At 39.3% G+C, this 16,624-nt stretch overlaps 1 protein-coding gene across 4 annotated transcripts in view; it reads left to right on the top strand.

Annotated features, from left to right (window-relative positions):
• Dis3l (DIS3 like exosome 3'-5' exoribonuclease) overlaps positions 1-16,624 on the top strand; it is a 39,216-nt gene that overhangs the window by 14,649 nt on the left and 7,943 nt on the right. For 3 of the 4 annotated variants that reach the window (XM_046426516.2, XM_046426515.2, XM_058573274.1), the window contains exons 4-11: positions 1,812-1,947; positions 4,232-4,408; positions 6,083-6,161; positions 7,316-7,495; positions 11,249-11,418; positions 12,765-12,926; positions 14,789-15,036; positions 15,562-15,654. In XM_046426516.2, the coding sequence (XP_046282472.1) occupies positions 1,812-1,947; positions 4,232-4,408; positions 6,083-6,161; positions 7,316-7,495; positions 11,249-11,418; positions 12,765-12,926; positions 14,789-15,036; positions 15,562-15,654 (1,245 nt within the window). Of the gene's footprint in view, positions 1-1,811; positions 1,948-4,231; positions 4,409-6,082; positions 6,162-7,315; positions 7,496-11,248; positions 11,419-12,764; positions 12,927-14,788; positions 15,037-15,561; positions 15,655-16,624 lie in introns of those variants that run through there. The other variant, XM_046426517.1, reaches the window with a different exon arrangement.

The raw sequence follows: 16,624 nt of genomic DNA, 5'->3' as shown, positions 1-16,624 counted from the left end.
GGATTTGATCCCCAGGACCTTGAAAAAAAAAATTGTAATTAAGGAGAATGTAGGTGGACTGGGGATATAGCTCAGTTGGTAGAGTGCTTGCCTTGCATTCACAAGGCCCTGGGTTCAATCCCCAGCACCACAAAAAAAAAAAGGAGACGTAGGTCCCCAGGGTAAGTTTGCCTCTGACCCTAAGAGCTAGCAGGATCTTTCCAGTGATCTAGAAGTTGTAACTTCACTGCCTGTGTGTCTGTGTGGGGGGAAGGAGTATTGCTTTTAAGCTAATGAGGTCAAATGCTCAATTTAATATCCTTGACCAGTCTTGTTAGACAGAAGCTGTTTTAGGAAATACAGTGTCTTAGTTAAGATCTACCTGAAAACAGCCTGAGGTAAGCAGTTGGGTGTGGGGCGTTTATGGGGGCGATTCCCAAAACAGGAGTGAGGAAGTGGGGGCAGAAAGAGGGATGAAGGGTTGGGTTGGGGCTATAGCTCAGTTGGTAGAGTGCGTGCCTCACATGCCAAGGCCCTGGGTTCAATCCCCAGCACCACAACAACAAAAAAAGAGGGATGAAGGGAAAGAATAAAGGATGTGACACTGTTGTGGGAAATGAAGGCTCGGTCAGTCTTGTTGGGGAACCTCTGAGAAGCCCTATAGAATGTACCTTTGAAGGCACCCCAAAGGGTAGGGCTAGGATTTAGTTAGTACCCCCTCCTTTAATTGAGAGATTTTCCCCAGGGCTGTAAACTCCATTCAATGACTCCATGAGGAGGGACAGAACTGCTTCCCAGAGCTGCATCCAAATCAGAGATTGGGTCCAGGGTACAGGTGGTAGGCACCAGTAGCCCCTGTGACACTTCTTTGTATAGGACAAAGGGACTGTAAGCTTTAAAATGTCTTACCTATAGAAAACATTTAAGTTATCTTTTTCCTTGTGATTATTTATCTGATAGAGCCATTAAATATTTCAATTCTCCAAAGCAAAATAATCAACGATACATATAATTTGGGGGCAGGGGGAGGGGTACTGGGAATTGAACTCAGGGCACTCGACCACTAAGCCACATCCCCAGCCCTATTTTATATTTTATTTAGAGACAGGGTCTCACTGAATTACTTAGTCCCTAGCTTTTGCTGAGGCTGGCTTTGAACTCGAGATCCTCCTACCTCAGCCTCCTGAGCAGCTGAGATTACCGGTGTGCACCACCGCTCCTGGCTTAGAATTTTTACTTATAGTCTCCAAATTCCCACTGGGCTCAATATAAGAAAAAAGCAAATCTTTCTTCAGATTGAGTCACATAGAAGCACTCAAAATGATAACATTTGCTGAGTACACAGCCTTGCACATAGTAGGTATACAATAAATGTTGGCTAAATTAAACACACACACACACACACACACACAAATGGACCTTACAGAGCACCTTCATTTTCAAAAGGGAAATAAATGCCCACAAAAAGAGACCATACAGGTTTGTACACTTCCTTGGAAACATACTCTTTCAACTAAGGGCTATTAAAAGATGACAGAGCCTGATGGTTTCTAAGCCATAATCAAGAAATAAAAGTGGTTGCTATGATTGTTGGATGTCTTCAGGGAGAAAAGATGTTAGATGCTTTTTCATTCATCTCTGTGTCCCCCAGAGCACCAACTCCAGGGCTTATTTATAATGGATTCTCAGGAAGAATTTGATAAGGGGATGAATGAATTAATGGATATCTATATGCATAAAAGGATGGCAGATTAAGAGCCAAATGTGAAACTCTGAACAACAGCTTGTGTCTGTCAGCCTTGGGAGAGTTCACGTGTTCTTTGCTTTTCCAGGAGCATATACAATGCGGCTGTTTGGTACTATCATCACTGCCAGGATAGGATGCCTATTGTTATGGTGACAGAAGATGAAGAGGCGATTCAGCAGTATGGAAGTGAAACAGAAGGAGTATTCGTGATTTCTTTCAAGGTATTTGTGGTTGTGTGTGTGTGTGCATCCTAAGTTATACCCTCATATGGCTCTAGATCCCTTTGGCAGCACAGCCAGGCATGATAGTGCAGGCCTGTAATCCCAGCAGTTTGGGAGGCTGGGGTAGGAGGATCGAAAGTTTGAGGCCAACTTGGGCAATTTAGTGAGACCCTGTCAATAGAGAGAGAGATGGATAGAACGAGCAAGCTTAGTGGTAGAGTGCCCCTGGATTCAGTCCCTATACAAAAAAAAAAGTCCATATCTTTATTATTCTCCAACTAGTTAACCTTGACTTTAGCAAATGTGGACAAACTACTGCGACTATAAGGCACACAGATCCAAGACCAGCCTAATAAGCTCTTACTGATAGTAGACTAATTTTGTTTTGTTTTGTTTTGTTTTGTGGGAGGAGGGTGTTTAGTGCTGGGGATTGAACCCAGGGCCTCGTGCATGGCAAGCACACACTGTACCACTGAGCTATGCCCCAGTCTCTAATGTTTATACAATAATAGTGATTATGACAATAGGTTGAATAAGATTACCACAATTCTCTTATTTTTGACCAACAAACTGGCAGTTTTATAATCCCTCCTAATACTCAACATGCATCTATGCCAAGCCTAAGTGTGTTATTTAAATGGAATGATACACACCAATGTGTATTAGTTCATTTAATTCTTGCCCAAATCTTCTGCAGTAGGTGTTATTATCCCATCTTATTGGTAAAGAAACTGAAGCACAAAAAGGGTAAGTGACTTGCCAGGGTCACAAGATAGAGAATAGTAGAGCCAGAAGGTGTTCAGGAAGTCTGACTCCAGAGCTCCTAACCACCATTCAGACCCGACTCCCAGATTATTTTCCTGAATACACACACAAAACACAAAATATTTTAAGGCAGTTTTATTTTCCAGCTATTCCTCACTCTTCCCACTTAGGAGTGTTCCTGGGAGTTCGTATGGACAAGTGAAGGGGGCTGAGATAGGATATAATTTATGTGAAGGCTGTCAGATCAGCGTGGTGGAGATCATAACAGGAGTGGCATTATCAGTGCCAGTTTCTTCAGGCTGTCATGACAATACAGTTCTTCCTATCTCTTAAGCACCTTTTGAGAAAACAAGAGGACTGTTAATCTCTCAATAGATGACTGGTCTCCCCTCTCGGCCAAGTTGGTCAATCAACTTCTACTGGTTGATTTCATTTTATGATTTAGAAACTAGAATGAGGCTCTCCATTACCCCTGTCGGTTTACAGAAAGACTAGTTGGATTTTGAATTGTAGATTCTATAAGGATTCCCATGTGCATGTATTGCTAAAGATTTGCCAATAGAATTTTTTTAGCCCTGCTATAAAAAAGTGTTTTGGCATGTCAGAGAGTTCTAGGGGCACTAGATATTAATGGCAGTGTCACTTGTTTCTTCTGTTGTAATATATCATATCTTGTTCCTGCAGAGGACAGTTGACTAAAATTACATTTTTCTATTTTTTGTGAAAATTACTTTTCTTTGTAGTTCAGTAGGATAGGACAGTTTTATTTTGTATAGCATTTCTCAAGTATGCTGTGTGACCAAGGGCCTCATAGAGGTGAATGATGGTAGAAAAAGAGAGAGATTGTGAAGTTCAGATAAGAGGGAAGTCCAGAATTTTCTTTGGGGACTTGAAGTTAAATGGAAAAGAGCCAATATGATAAATACCACTTGAAGAGGTGGTTCACAATGACAAAAGTTTGGTGGTGTTAGTGATAAGTGACTATGGAATTAGGATACTAATATTAGCATTAGCACAGTTTGTTTGACTAGGACCCTGAAGTTAATGAGCAAAATGATAGAGTTGACAATCAGGATTTTTTTTTTTCAATTTGAGAAAAGAGAATATGCTAGACTCTACCTTAGAATTAAAACTGAGTTAAAATCACAAATAAAAAGGTAAGAATACCCACATAGGAGACTTTCCTGTCCATACAGACTACTGTCTGTAGCAGTGCAATATATGGAAAGTCAGGCTACATGTGTGTGTGTGTGTGTGTGTGTGTATGTGTGTGTGTGTGTGTTTTAGGTGGGTGGGTGGCTGGGGCATTGGACAGAGAAGTTTAAAAATACAGAAAACCTAAGTAAGGTGTAGAAATGCACCGTGGTGGGATTCTTGGCAAGGCTTCAGGAAATAGAAGAAAATAAGCCAGTAACTTGAGGCTCAGGAATAGCATTCCCTAGGCAAGATTTTTCAGTAGTACTATAATTAAAAAATGTTATCTTCTGACCATGTTTCTCTGTCCCTTTATTAAATGCAGAATTACCTGGACAACTTTTGGCCAGACTTAAAAGCCGCCCATGAGCTTTATGATTCTATCCTTCAGTCTCGACAGGAGAGAGAGAATGAGAGTCAGGAGAGCCATGGCAAAGAGTACCCAGAACATCTTCCCTTGGAAGTGTTAGAAGCTGGGATCAAATCTGGACGCTATATCCAGGTGAGGATGGTAAAAAGAATCACTGTCAGAGTAGGGCATGGTGGCACACAGCTGTAATCCCAGGTCCTCTGGAGGCTGAGGCAGGAGGATTTTTTTTTAACATGTGGTAGGCCTTGGGTTCAGTCCCTAGTATTGCAAAAATAAAGAATGAATGTCAGGATCCATCATTTTTTTTCTTCGTCTCCTGTCACAGGCCTCTAAGTTGCAAGGCTATACACAGAATAAGCCTGGGCTGTTGAAATTTAAGGTGACTGGGGGGACATTCTGCCTACAGCCCTAGGCTATCCAATTTGAAGCTGCTTTATTATGATGTTGTTAGTTGTGCTGCATGTAGAGCATCATACAAATGGAGTGTGGGAGTAGACTTGTAAATACCTCCTGTTACTAGGGAAGAAATATTTTTGAATCAGGTGTGGAAGTTTAACAACATTATAAAATCTTTGAAATTTAGCTTCTTCGCTCCTGTACATTTTCCCATTCCTTTTAAGGACCTCTTTGTGATCCCCCTGGACCTAGAACCCAGGTGCTGAGAGGGTCTTGGGAAGGAATCAGACAAATTATTCAGGTTTCAACAACTATATACTTATATAGCTGTGTGCAGTCTTTTTTTTTTTTTTAACTTTTTATTCATTTTTTTTAGTTGTATGGACACAATACCTTTAAAGAGAGAGAGAGAGAGAGGGAGAGAATTTTAATATTTATTTTTTTAATTTTCGGCACACACAACATCTTTGTTTGTATGTGGTGCTGAGGATCGAACCCCAGCCGCACGCATGCCAAGCAAATGCGCTACCGCTTAAGCCACACCCCCAGCCCCCCTGTGCAGTCTTATCACATGCATAGATCTGTGTGCATCCACCACCACAATCAAGTCACAGAACTGTTCTATAAAAGATTTTACATTTCTAACAAGCAACTCAGAAGATTTTTCAATTTTTTATTTGTTCTACTTAGTCGTACATGACAGCAGAATGCATTTCAATTCATTGTACACAAAGGGAGTGCAACATTTCAATTCTCTGATTGTACATGGTGTAGAGATGCACCATTCGTGCAATCCTACGTGTACCTAAGGTAATGATGTCCATCTTGTTCCACCATCTTTCTACCCTCATAACCTCTCCCCACCCTCCACTTTGCTCAATCCAAAGTTCCTCCATTCCTCCCATGCCCCCTCTCCATCATAGATCAGCATCCACTAATCAAGGAAAACATTCAGCCTCAGAAGATTTTTATGCTGGCAAAGTTTGGGAATGCCACACTAAAGTTCCTGCTGACAATATGAATATGAGTGTGTCTAGCACTTGGTATAGTCAGTATTTCAAAATGATTGTATTTGCTATCAAGAAAAGAAACCTTAGTATAATTCCTAAAGAAAAGAATCATAAACCTATAGGAATATAATGAGGATATCTTTTGTAATTTTTTTAAACCTGGACCTTTTGGAAGAGAAAAGTAGAGGTAAGGGAACAGGGGATGGAGGAAAAGAAGGGGAGGGTAAATACTGGGGATTGAAGTACAACAAATCATATTCCATGCTTTTATAATTATGTCATAACTAAAAAGAACCAATACAAATATTGTTACAAAATACAAACAACAACAACAAAAACAAAAAAAAAAACCTGGGAGAAAAGAAAAATTTTCACACTGATTTTTTTATTATGATTTTAGGGGATTCTGAATGTCAATAAACACAGAGCACAAATAGAAGCTTTTGTTCGACTTCAAGGAGCCAGCAGTAAAGATTCAGGTTTAGTATAAGTCTTATATAAATTTCCATACTACTTTTTTATTCTGATATTACACAATGAAGAAAGCAAAGTTGAAATTTCATTGTCATATCATACATCCCCATGTACACTGGGTTTCTGGAATTTGGGCTTTTTTCTCCCTAGCTTTTTGTCTATTATTGTTGGTTTTATTTCATCTTATCTTGCTTTTTAAAGATTAAAATATTTTCAATTAACACTTAGTAATTGCATGTATTTACAGAGTTCAGTGTGATATTTCTTTTTTTTTTTTTTCAGTGTGATATTTCAATACATTGTATACAATGTGTAACAATCAAATAAGGGTAATTGTTATATCCATCACTTCAAACATTTACAATTTCTTGTATTTGGAACATTCAAAATTCTGCCAGCTGTTTTAAAACATAGAATTTATGGTTATTAACCATAATTACCCTATCGAACTACAGAACATTAGAAGTTATTCCTCCTATCTTTGTACCCCTTATTTCTGGTTTTATTGTAATAAACTAAAACAGAGAAGCAAAGTAACTTGCTCAGAGCTACACACCTGGTCATTGGTAGAGCTTAACTTAGAATGAAGGCAGTTTGTTGACTCAGACATTCCTTTGTACTGCCTCAATGTACTATATTGTCTCATTGAATCATTTCTAAAAAGTAATCAAAATGAAAAAGTGTGAAAATAAATTGTACCATATGGTTAATTTTGTGATCCCAGAGTGGAAAAACAAAACCAAACCCTGAGCTTCCAAGGAGTGGGGCTGGGTGGAAGCAGACTGAGAAGCAATGGCTTTCTGGGGGCTTCTCTTTGTCAGAGTGGCAGTTCTGCAATTATATGTAGTTCATCAACCCGCTGACCATGGCCCCCTTGGTTGTGCAGATTCTGAAGGTATCACACATAATTCCAGTGTAGGCCCACATGCAAGGAACTAATACCTACCTTGAAAGGTAATAAGAAGAATTTGTTAAAAGGTGATCAAGTAGTCTGTATGAAAGCACACTGTACAGTATGACTTGGTGGCAGCATTTCTTCACTCCTAACCTCCAAAAAGAAGTTTAACTTCACCTTAGAAAGGAAGTTTTTATTTTCAGGAATGCTGATTAGACTTCAAATGTATTGAAATGATTTCTGGTGTTTGTGTGTGCTACCTAGGTTTAATCAGTGACATCCTAATCCATGGCATGAAGGCTCGGAACCGCTCCATTCATGGAGATGTGGTGGTTGTGGAACTGCTCCCTAAAAATGAATGGAAAGGAAGAATTGCTGCCCTGTGTGAGAATGACAGCGACGACAAGGCCTTGGGCGAGTCCCCAAGTGAGCCCATGCCTACAGGTCAGCCTGCTTGGAAAGTCACTCCAGCATCCATTTTTCTTGTGGAATTATTATTTTCTTTTGCCTAGCATTCCAGAAATACTGTTTGCTCTCTATTTATATATATTAACAGGGCTGGGGATGTGGCTTAAGCGGTAGCACGCTCACCTTGCATGCGTGTGGCCCGGGTTCGATCCTCAGCACCAAACAAAGATGTTGTGTCTGCCGAAAACTAAAAAATAAATATTAAAAATTCTCTCTGTATGTGTGTCTCTCTCTCTCTCACCTCTCTCTAAAAAAAAATATTAACAAATAAAAACTATACATAGTCATCATGTGTAACATCCTCTTTTTATACATGTATGCATTATGGAAGGGCTACATTGAGCTAGTTAACATGAATTATTTCACATACTTATAATTGTTTTTATAGTGAGGAGCCTTAAAATCTAGTGATTTTCAAGACTATAGTACATTGTTAACCACAGTCAGCATGTTGTACAATAACACTTGGAATATGAGACAGTCTCTTTGCTGCACATATTGGCATATGCCAGAAATCCCGTGACTTGCAAGGTTAAGGCATGAAAATCACAAGTTGGAGGCCAGTCTAATTATCTTAGTGAGACCCTCAAGAACTTAGTCTCTGTCTCAAAATTTGGGGAAGCATGGTAATAAAGTACCCCTTGGTTTGGTGCTAGGGAATGAACCCAGGGCCTTGAGCATGCTAAGTGCATGGTCTACCACTGAGCTGAACCTGCATCCCCTCATGAATTTTAATCTTATCTGTAGCCAAATATGCTATGTCACTCATTTTAAACAAAACCCGGGGCTGGGGATGTGGCTCAAGCGGTAGCGCTCTCGCCTGGCATGCGTGCGGCCCAGGTTCGATCCTCAGCACCACATACAAACAAAGATGTTGTGTCCACCGAGAACTAAAAAATAAATATTAAAAAAATAAAAATTCTCTCTCTCTCTCTCTCTCTGTCTCTCTCTCTCTCTAAAAAAAAAAAACAAAAACCCTCTCTGGGTCCCACATCCCTTCCATCTGTCGCCCCCTTTTCTGCATCAGTTTATGATGAAACTCAATAAAAACTCAAAAATAAAAAAACTCCCCTCCTCTAAAACTGGTCTTGTCCAGATCACCAGTGATCTTGAGTTGCTAAACACTGGTCAGTTCCCATTCCTCAGCCTGTCAGTGGTATTTGACTGATGGGTCATTGCTTCTCCCTTTGGAGTCTGGGAGCCCAGGCTCGCTCAGCTCTGGTTAGGAGACAGCCCATGGTGGTCCTTCTGTCTTTTGCTGGTTTTCCATGGTGTCATCCTCTTGGGCATACAGCTGCTCTGCTCTGGACCTGTTATTCTCTGCACTCTTCCACAGAGACTTCATTCAGTGTTTGACTTTCTATCTGCAGTCCAGACCCTTCCTCACCCTCCAGCTTCATTTAATCAGTCATCTCTTCGGCATCATCCCTTGAAGACTTAACACACCCAATAACAGATGTCTGACCTCTACCCTGAGGCCTGCTCTTCCCCAAATGCTCCCCAACTCAGTAAAAGGCAAATTGACTATTAAGAGTTGGTCAACCCAAACACCTTGGGATTTTCCTTAAATTTTCTTCATATGTCAGCATATCTGGTCAACTTTAACATCTGACCTGAATCCAGCCATTTCCCACACTTCTTATCACACCTCTCTGTGCATGGTCCACAGGAACCTTTCACACAATTATCGCATCAGACTCCTCACTGGCCTCCCTGCCCCTACTCTTACTCTCAGTGAGACTTTAAAAAATGAGTTGGGTCCTGCCATGTCTTTACTCAAAATGTTCCAAGGGCTACCGCCTATTTCTTTTCTTTCTTTCTTTCTTTTTTTTTTTTTTAGAGAGAGAGAGAGAGAGAACTTTTTTAATATTTATTTTTCAGTTTTCAGTGGACACAACATCTTTATTTTTATGTGGTGCTGAGGATCGAACTCAAAACCGTACGCATGCCAGACGAGTGTGTTACAGCTTGCACCACATCCCCAGCCCAATAACTCCTATTTCTTTAAGAGTAAAATTCAGGGGCTGAGGTTGTGGCTCAGCGGTAGAGCGCTCGCCTAGCACGTGTGAGGCCCTGGGTTCGATCCTCAGCACCACATAAAAATAAATAAACAAAATAAAGACATTGTGTCCAACTACAACTAAAAAACAAGTACTAAAAGAAAAACTATTAAAAAAAAAAAAAAAGAGTAAAATTCAAAGTCCTTATCCTATATAGTCCCCCCAGCTTGGGCTGCTCTATTATTCTTTTCTTCTCCAGCCACATTGACATGACTTGATCTTCCTTGACTTGGACAAGCTTTCCCCAAATGATTTCATATCTGTTTTCCTCACTTTCTTTCAAATCTCTGCTCAAATGTCCCTTTATTCAAAATAGCTGCCAATTCTGACCCTTTGTCTTTATTGATCATCTTACCCCATTTAGTGTCTTTCTTAGTAATTATCACTACCTCATATGTATTTCTTTATTTCTATTTTTGTGGTACTGGGGATTGAACCTTGAACCCAGGAGCACTCTACCACCAAACTACACCTCCAGCCCTTTTTTTTTTTTTTTTAAAGAGAGAGAGAGAATTTTTAATATTTATTATTTAGTTTTCAGTGGACAAAACATCTTTGTTTGTATGTGGTGCTGAGGATCGAACCCAGGCCGCACGCATGCCAGGCGAGCGCACTACCACTTGAGCCACATCCCCAGCCCACCTCCAACCTTTTTTACTGTATATTTTGAGACAGGGTCTTAAGTTGCTGAGGCTGGCCTCAAAATTGCAATCCTCCTCCTTCAGCCTCCTGCATTGCCAGGATTACAAGTGTGTACCACCGTGCCAGACTGACATATTTTATTTTTGTCTGTTTCCCACTCAAACTGATTACATATAAACTCCATGAATTCAGGGACTTTGTTTTGATTTTGCTGTATTTTCTGTATCTACAACAGGCCCTCATATTAGGAAGGGGCTCAATAATATTTATGAAAGAAAAGCACTTTTAACAATTACATCTGTCTTTTTCTTGGCTTCAATAAGTGCTGATTAAAAGTGCTATGTATCAGACTTATGATTTGTATATTTTTTTGTGAATAATGAGCCAAGCAAGCCTCACTGGTGAAAGAATGAAAGATGACAGTGAAAACCCAAAGAAGAGGGCATGGTTTAAGAATGAAAATCATTTGAGGGCTGGGGATGTGGCTCAAGCGTTAGCGCGCTCTCCTGGCATGCGTGCGGCCCGGGTTCGATCCTCAGCACCACATACAAACAAAGATGTTGTGTCCGCCGAAAACTAAAAAAAAAAATATTAAAAAAAAAAAAAAAAGGAGTGAGTGGTAACTAGCAGTCTCTGTCCCAGTCCCAATCTCCTATATCTCATCCTTAGCCTTTTTTTTTTTTTTTTTTTAAAAAGTGAAAATCATTTGACTCTTATTAGGTTCAGTATTCCAGAACCTAAGATTGATAAAGACCTAGCAAAAGAGAAAATGGCACCAATGGATTCTAAATGTCACATCAGGTCCGAAAGAAAAAAGGGGCATGATGATCACATATAAAAAATTATTTATCTTAAAAAATATCTTTAAAATGCTCAGAAGGCAAATCTTTAAACACCTCTTGTGTGGATGTGCTTGTAAAAAATGGGACTTTGCATTCTTGTTTGCTTCTTTACTGCTGAGCTGCTCACAGTCCAGGTAAAAGACATCTTACTAATTCATTGCTTTGTTCTGTTTTGTCCTCCCAAGGTCGAGTGGTGGGCATTCTTCAGAAGAACTGGCGGGATTATGTGGTGACATTTCCATCCAAAGAAGAGGTCCAATCTCAGGGCAAAAATGCTCAGAAAATCCTAGTTACACCTTGGGATTACAGAATCCCCAAAATTCGAATTAGTACCCAGCAGGCAGAAGCCCTCCAGGTAGCCAACACTGTACCTCTACTGTTCTCCTTCTGTCTTTACCAGCTTCTGAGTAGTACCAGGAAGCGTTATTAATTCCTTTGCATAAGAGAAAATAAATTATTGATGGATTCTGGCACTCTAAGATACTGTTTTTTAAAAGTTCTAAATATATAAGAACCATCTATTAAGTAGTCCGTGGTTAATAAATGAAGGCCAGAGAGAAATCGTCCTAGAAAGAGCTGTGTAGGACAACCTGAACCAACATACATTATTCAGCTGTCCAACCCAGAAACTTTCAATAGATACACTTTGCCAACACTAACAAGCTTTTTTCCAGCAAGAGATATAGAAATACGATCACTCTGCCCTGTAGGGATGATGTAGTGGTACTTCACAGAATCGATTATCCATAAAGGAAAATAGCACTGGAGAGAAGACATAAACAAGAAAGTTAGAAATTAAACTTTTCTTGTGGCAAAGAGTGTGGGCATTGCCCAATTTAATTCACCTGATGTTTTGCAGTTTATGAGACACTAAGGCAGAATGTCCCCAGTCTGTAACCTGGACATTGTATCTTTACATCTGACAGCTTTTTGCAGACTCTCAGAGGTCAGTTGCAACTACACACATTCCATTTCCATAGTTTCCTGGACTTGTTGGGTAGTGATGTTCCAATTTACACTGATATCTTCTTTCCTACCCAAGATCATCTTAAGACTTCAAAGAAATTAGAAGCCAGATGCAGTGGCACATGCCTGTAATCCCAGAAGTTCAGGAGGCTGAGACAGGAGGGTTGCGAGTGCAAAGCCAGCCTTAACAATTTAGTGAGGCCCTAAGCAATTCAGTGAGACCTGGTCTAAAATAAAATATAAAAAAGGGCTGGGGATGGGGCTTAGTGGTTAAGCGCCCCTGCATTCAATTCCTGCTACAAAAAAAAAAAAAAAAAGAAAGAAAGAAAAGAAAAAGAAATTAGAAAGTAATTCCCAAACACTTAAAATTGAGACTGCCATTTTAAAACTTAATTTAGACCATGCACAATTGGGTTTATCCCTGTGTTGCAAGTATTAACTAAAATGTATTACAACTGCTTTTCTTTAACAAACTAAAATTTCCAGCCCACTTATTTGATGTAGAGAGGTAATGCCTCCCTTCAAAGCAATGAGCCAAGCATTTGCAATGCCATCTGGCAATTCAATAAAACAGGAAGAATAAAAATAAATAAAATAAACCACCACACACCAGTATTGCAAATTTGCCCCTTTCTTTGGAACTGAGTGCTGTTTATCTCTTGTTTGCTTGATGTTTCTAATTGAACCACTTAACTCCTAGTGCTTGACTCATGTTTTATTTTTTCCTTTGTGCAGGACTTCAGGGTGGTTGTGCGCATCGATTCCTGGGAGTCAACATCTGTGTATCCAAATGGGCATTTTGTGCGTGTTTTAGGAAGAATCGGTGATCTGGAAGGGGAGATTGCAACCATCCTGGTGGAAAACAGTATTTCAGTTGTCCCTTTCTCAGAAGCTCAGGTCAGATTTCCCAGAGGCCTTTGATCTAGTAGCACACATTTTCCTTTTGCTTTTGTTGTTGTTTCATCATTAAGAAAGAAAAATCTTTATGCTATGTAACAACCCACTGTCTAAAGCCACAGAGTAATGAAAAAAATCTCACTCCACTTTATTTCATATTTGAACCAGACTGAAGTCTGCTTCAAGTGTAAAATTTGTTTCCTAGAGCCTCATAGTTCTAAAATTTTTACATTTTCCAACTGTGCTTAAAAATGACATGTCAATGTCCTGCAGTCAGTATACATCCATCCTCAACAACTGTAAATGTACTCGGTTATAGACCCATTGGACTCTACTCCCCTTCAGAGTTGTTCAGCCAGAGGCTTCATAAAACTACGGGGAACAGACTCCTCTGATCCATACATCTCCAGCCCATGGGTCAAAAAAATCATGCTCATTTTGAAAAAGTTTTTGTAACCTTTACAGAAAAAAAAAAATCCAATGAACGTAAAACATCAGCCATTTCCATCACTTTATGGTCTTTTAAAATCCCCATAAATCTTGTTTATTATTTTTGCATAGCCATATTCATTGAGTGCACTTATTTCTGTTCTGCTTCTTTCACTTAAAATTATGTCTATGTATTGATATAGCCTACTTATTTTTAGTAGTTATGACAAATTACTGCATATTGATGTACCCTAGTTTGCTTAAACATTCCTCAATTGTTGGGCATTTGGGCTGTTTAATTTTTCAGTAATATAAAAAATCCTACTTCAAACATTTGTATCAACATAGCCTTTTTTTTCCCTTTTGATCATTCCCTTGGAATGCAATCTTTACAGTGAGATTACCAAGTCAAAGGGCATAAAAAATTCAAATAGCTTTCATTATGTATTGGCAGATTGTTTTTCAGAAAAAATTAGACCAGTTTGCATTACCATCAAGAGTGTATGGATATTCTTATTTTCATTAAAGTACTTGACAGGACAGGAGCTATAATAAGAAAATATTTTAGAATATTTTACATTATTAAATTTTTATGTTTAACATTAATTTCTGGAAATTATTTGTTGACTTGTTTGGCAGCAGAGAAAATGTTAGAATAAAATAAAGTGTGAATTAGACTTCACAAGACTAGAGTTCTCTCCCCTTTCAGCCTACTTAACTGCAAATTGATGGTTTAAACAGGTAATAAAGGAGAGAAAATGTCCTAGATTTGTCCTGTTTAAATAATCTTTAAGGAATAAGCTTTGTATTATTTGGGACATGTTGATTTTTTTCCAGGCTTGACTTGAAAAGCTCAAGGACAGCCAGGCATTTTGGTGCATATCTGTAATCCTGGCAACACAGGAGGCTGAAGCAGGAGGATCCCAAGTTCAAGGACAGCCTCCACAACTTAGGGAGACCTTGTCTCAAAATATAAAATAAAAAGGGCTGGGGATGTATTTCAATAAGTTTCAGTACTGGGTTCAATCCCTAGTACTGAAAAGAAAAAAAAAAAAGGCTTAATCTTCATTTAAATAGATGAATCATTTGGAAATGGATTACATTATTTGTACTCATAAGCTGCTAATTCATTTTGTGCTAGCCTGCATAACTGATGAGGCTGGTGGAAATTGTGGGACATTTCCTGTCAGATTGCAAAGGTCCTCAAGGGGGTCTTTCTTTTCTGTTGACTCCTACTTTCCACACCCTCGCCCAGGGCCTGACACATCTGGGGCATCCATTAAATAATGATTGATCAAAAGAAGCAAAATAGGTTGATGCAGAAGGTAATTGGAAATTAATAAATTTCTACATGGTTACATTGAGAACGTAAGAGAGCTTTTTAATAGAAACTTGTGGTATATAAATTGCTGAATATTTGGCCTCTCATGTAGATGTGTGAGATGCCAGTAAACACACCAGAAAATCCTTGGAAGGTGAGTCCCGAAGAGGAACAAGAACGTAAAGACTTGAGGAAAACCCATCTTGTGTTCAGCATTGACCCCAAAGGTTGTGAAGATGTGGATGATACACTCTCAGTCAGAACCTTAAATAATGGCAACCTGGAACTTGGAGTCCACATTGCAGATGTAACACACTTTGTGGCTCCCAATTCTTACATTGATGTGGAAGCTAGAACAAGGTAAGATCAGCACCATGGTGTGTGTATGTGACTATTATTTTTTTTATCTGTGCTAATTTCAGATGTGCAAAGATTTAATGTTTGTACAATTCTGAAAAATCCCTTCCAAAAAAAGTTGTGGTCGTTCCCCCTTTAAATAGTAGCTTGGTCAATTTACCTTTCCTTTTTTAACCTTTTTACACCATGATTCCTACTAAATTGAAATGGGTTAAATTTTCATGTAGTAATATACTACTTTTATATAAACATTGGATCATTACACTCCAGTTTTTCTTATATGACCAAGATTTGTGTTGCTCTTTCTTTCTTACATCAGTGGAAGAATATTCAGCCCAAAGGAGAATCATTTAGAAAAGTAGGAACATGGGAATCATTTTATTATGCAGTCTGCTGCACTTTATGAAGAGGAGCAGCCTTGGGGAATCTGTACTGAGGTCTCAGCCATTTACCTCTCTGCAGCCTATGCTGTCAGCAGTTCTGTTTCTCCCAGATGAAGGTCAGTCACTGCATATGTGTCATTCACAGGGCCACCACTTATTATTTAGCAGATCGTCGCTATGACATGCTGCCCTCTATCCTCAGTGCTGATTTGTGTTCCCTGCTGGGAGGTGTTGATAGGTGAGTTTATTATTTTTATCTTAAAAGTTTGTCTTGGCCCTTTGAGGTACCTGATGCTCTCTGCTCAGGCCTCTTTCCTCTTCCAAATATCTCTTACCACCCTCTCCCCTGTGGCCTGCTTTCCCTGTCTCCTCTAAACTCTGCTGTACACTTATTTTTAGGCAGCTTTATTTCTCCAGCCTTCCCTTCCCCTCTTTCTGTTCTTTTCCCTGTTAGCTTTTAAATTCAGCTAGTCTGGGAACAAATAGCTTTGTACACATGCATTCCCTGGTTGAAGCTGTTCTACATCAGAATAATGAATTTAGGTAGTTGTTCATTTATTATAGTTAAAGTTTGTTTATCTCTGAATAGGTAATAAAATCATATAATCCAAATTCACAGATTCCAAAAAATATTTAATGAAATGTTCTTTCCTATTGCTTTTTCTCAGTAACTTTTTAAAAATTTTGGTATGGGGACTGAATTCAGAGGCACTCAACCGCTGAGCCAAATCCCCAGCCCTATTTTGTATTTTATTTAGAGACAGGGTCTCACTGAGTTGCTGAGTGCCTCAATTTTGCTGAGGCTGTCTTTGAACTTATGATTTTCCTGCCTCAGCCTCCCGAGCTATTGGGATTACAGTCGTGCGCCACCATACCTGGTGATAACCAGATTTTTCCTAGATTTAATATGTACACAAATATGATTTTTTTAACACCAAAAAAGCCAGCCTTAGCAATTTAGTGAGGTGCTAAGCAATTCAGTGAGACCCTGTCTCTAATAATAAATACAAAATGGGGCTGGGGATGTGGCTCGGTGGTCGAGTGCCCGAGTTCAATCCCTGGTACCAAAAAAAAAAAAATTATCAAACTACTTTGAACACAAGTCACTTTGTGTTTTAAAAAATAGTGTATCTTAGGCTGCGGTTGTGGATCAGCGGTAGAGCACTCACCTAGCATGTGCGAGGCCCTGGGTTCGATCTGCAGCACCA

Source organism: Marmota monax, unplaced genomic scaffold (genome assembly GCF_021218885.2).
Source record: "Marmota monax isolate L192 unplaced genomic scaffold, Marmota_monax_Labrador192_F-V1.1 WCK01_AAM20220418_F8-fsc00078, whole genome shotgun sequence".
NCBI lineage: Eukaryota > Metazoa > Chordata > Mammalia > Rodentia > Sciuridae > Marmota > Marmota monax.
Note: the sequence above shows the minus strand (reverse complement) of the source record. Positions and strands in the feature narration are given on the sequence as shown.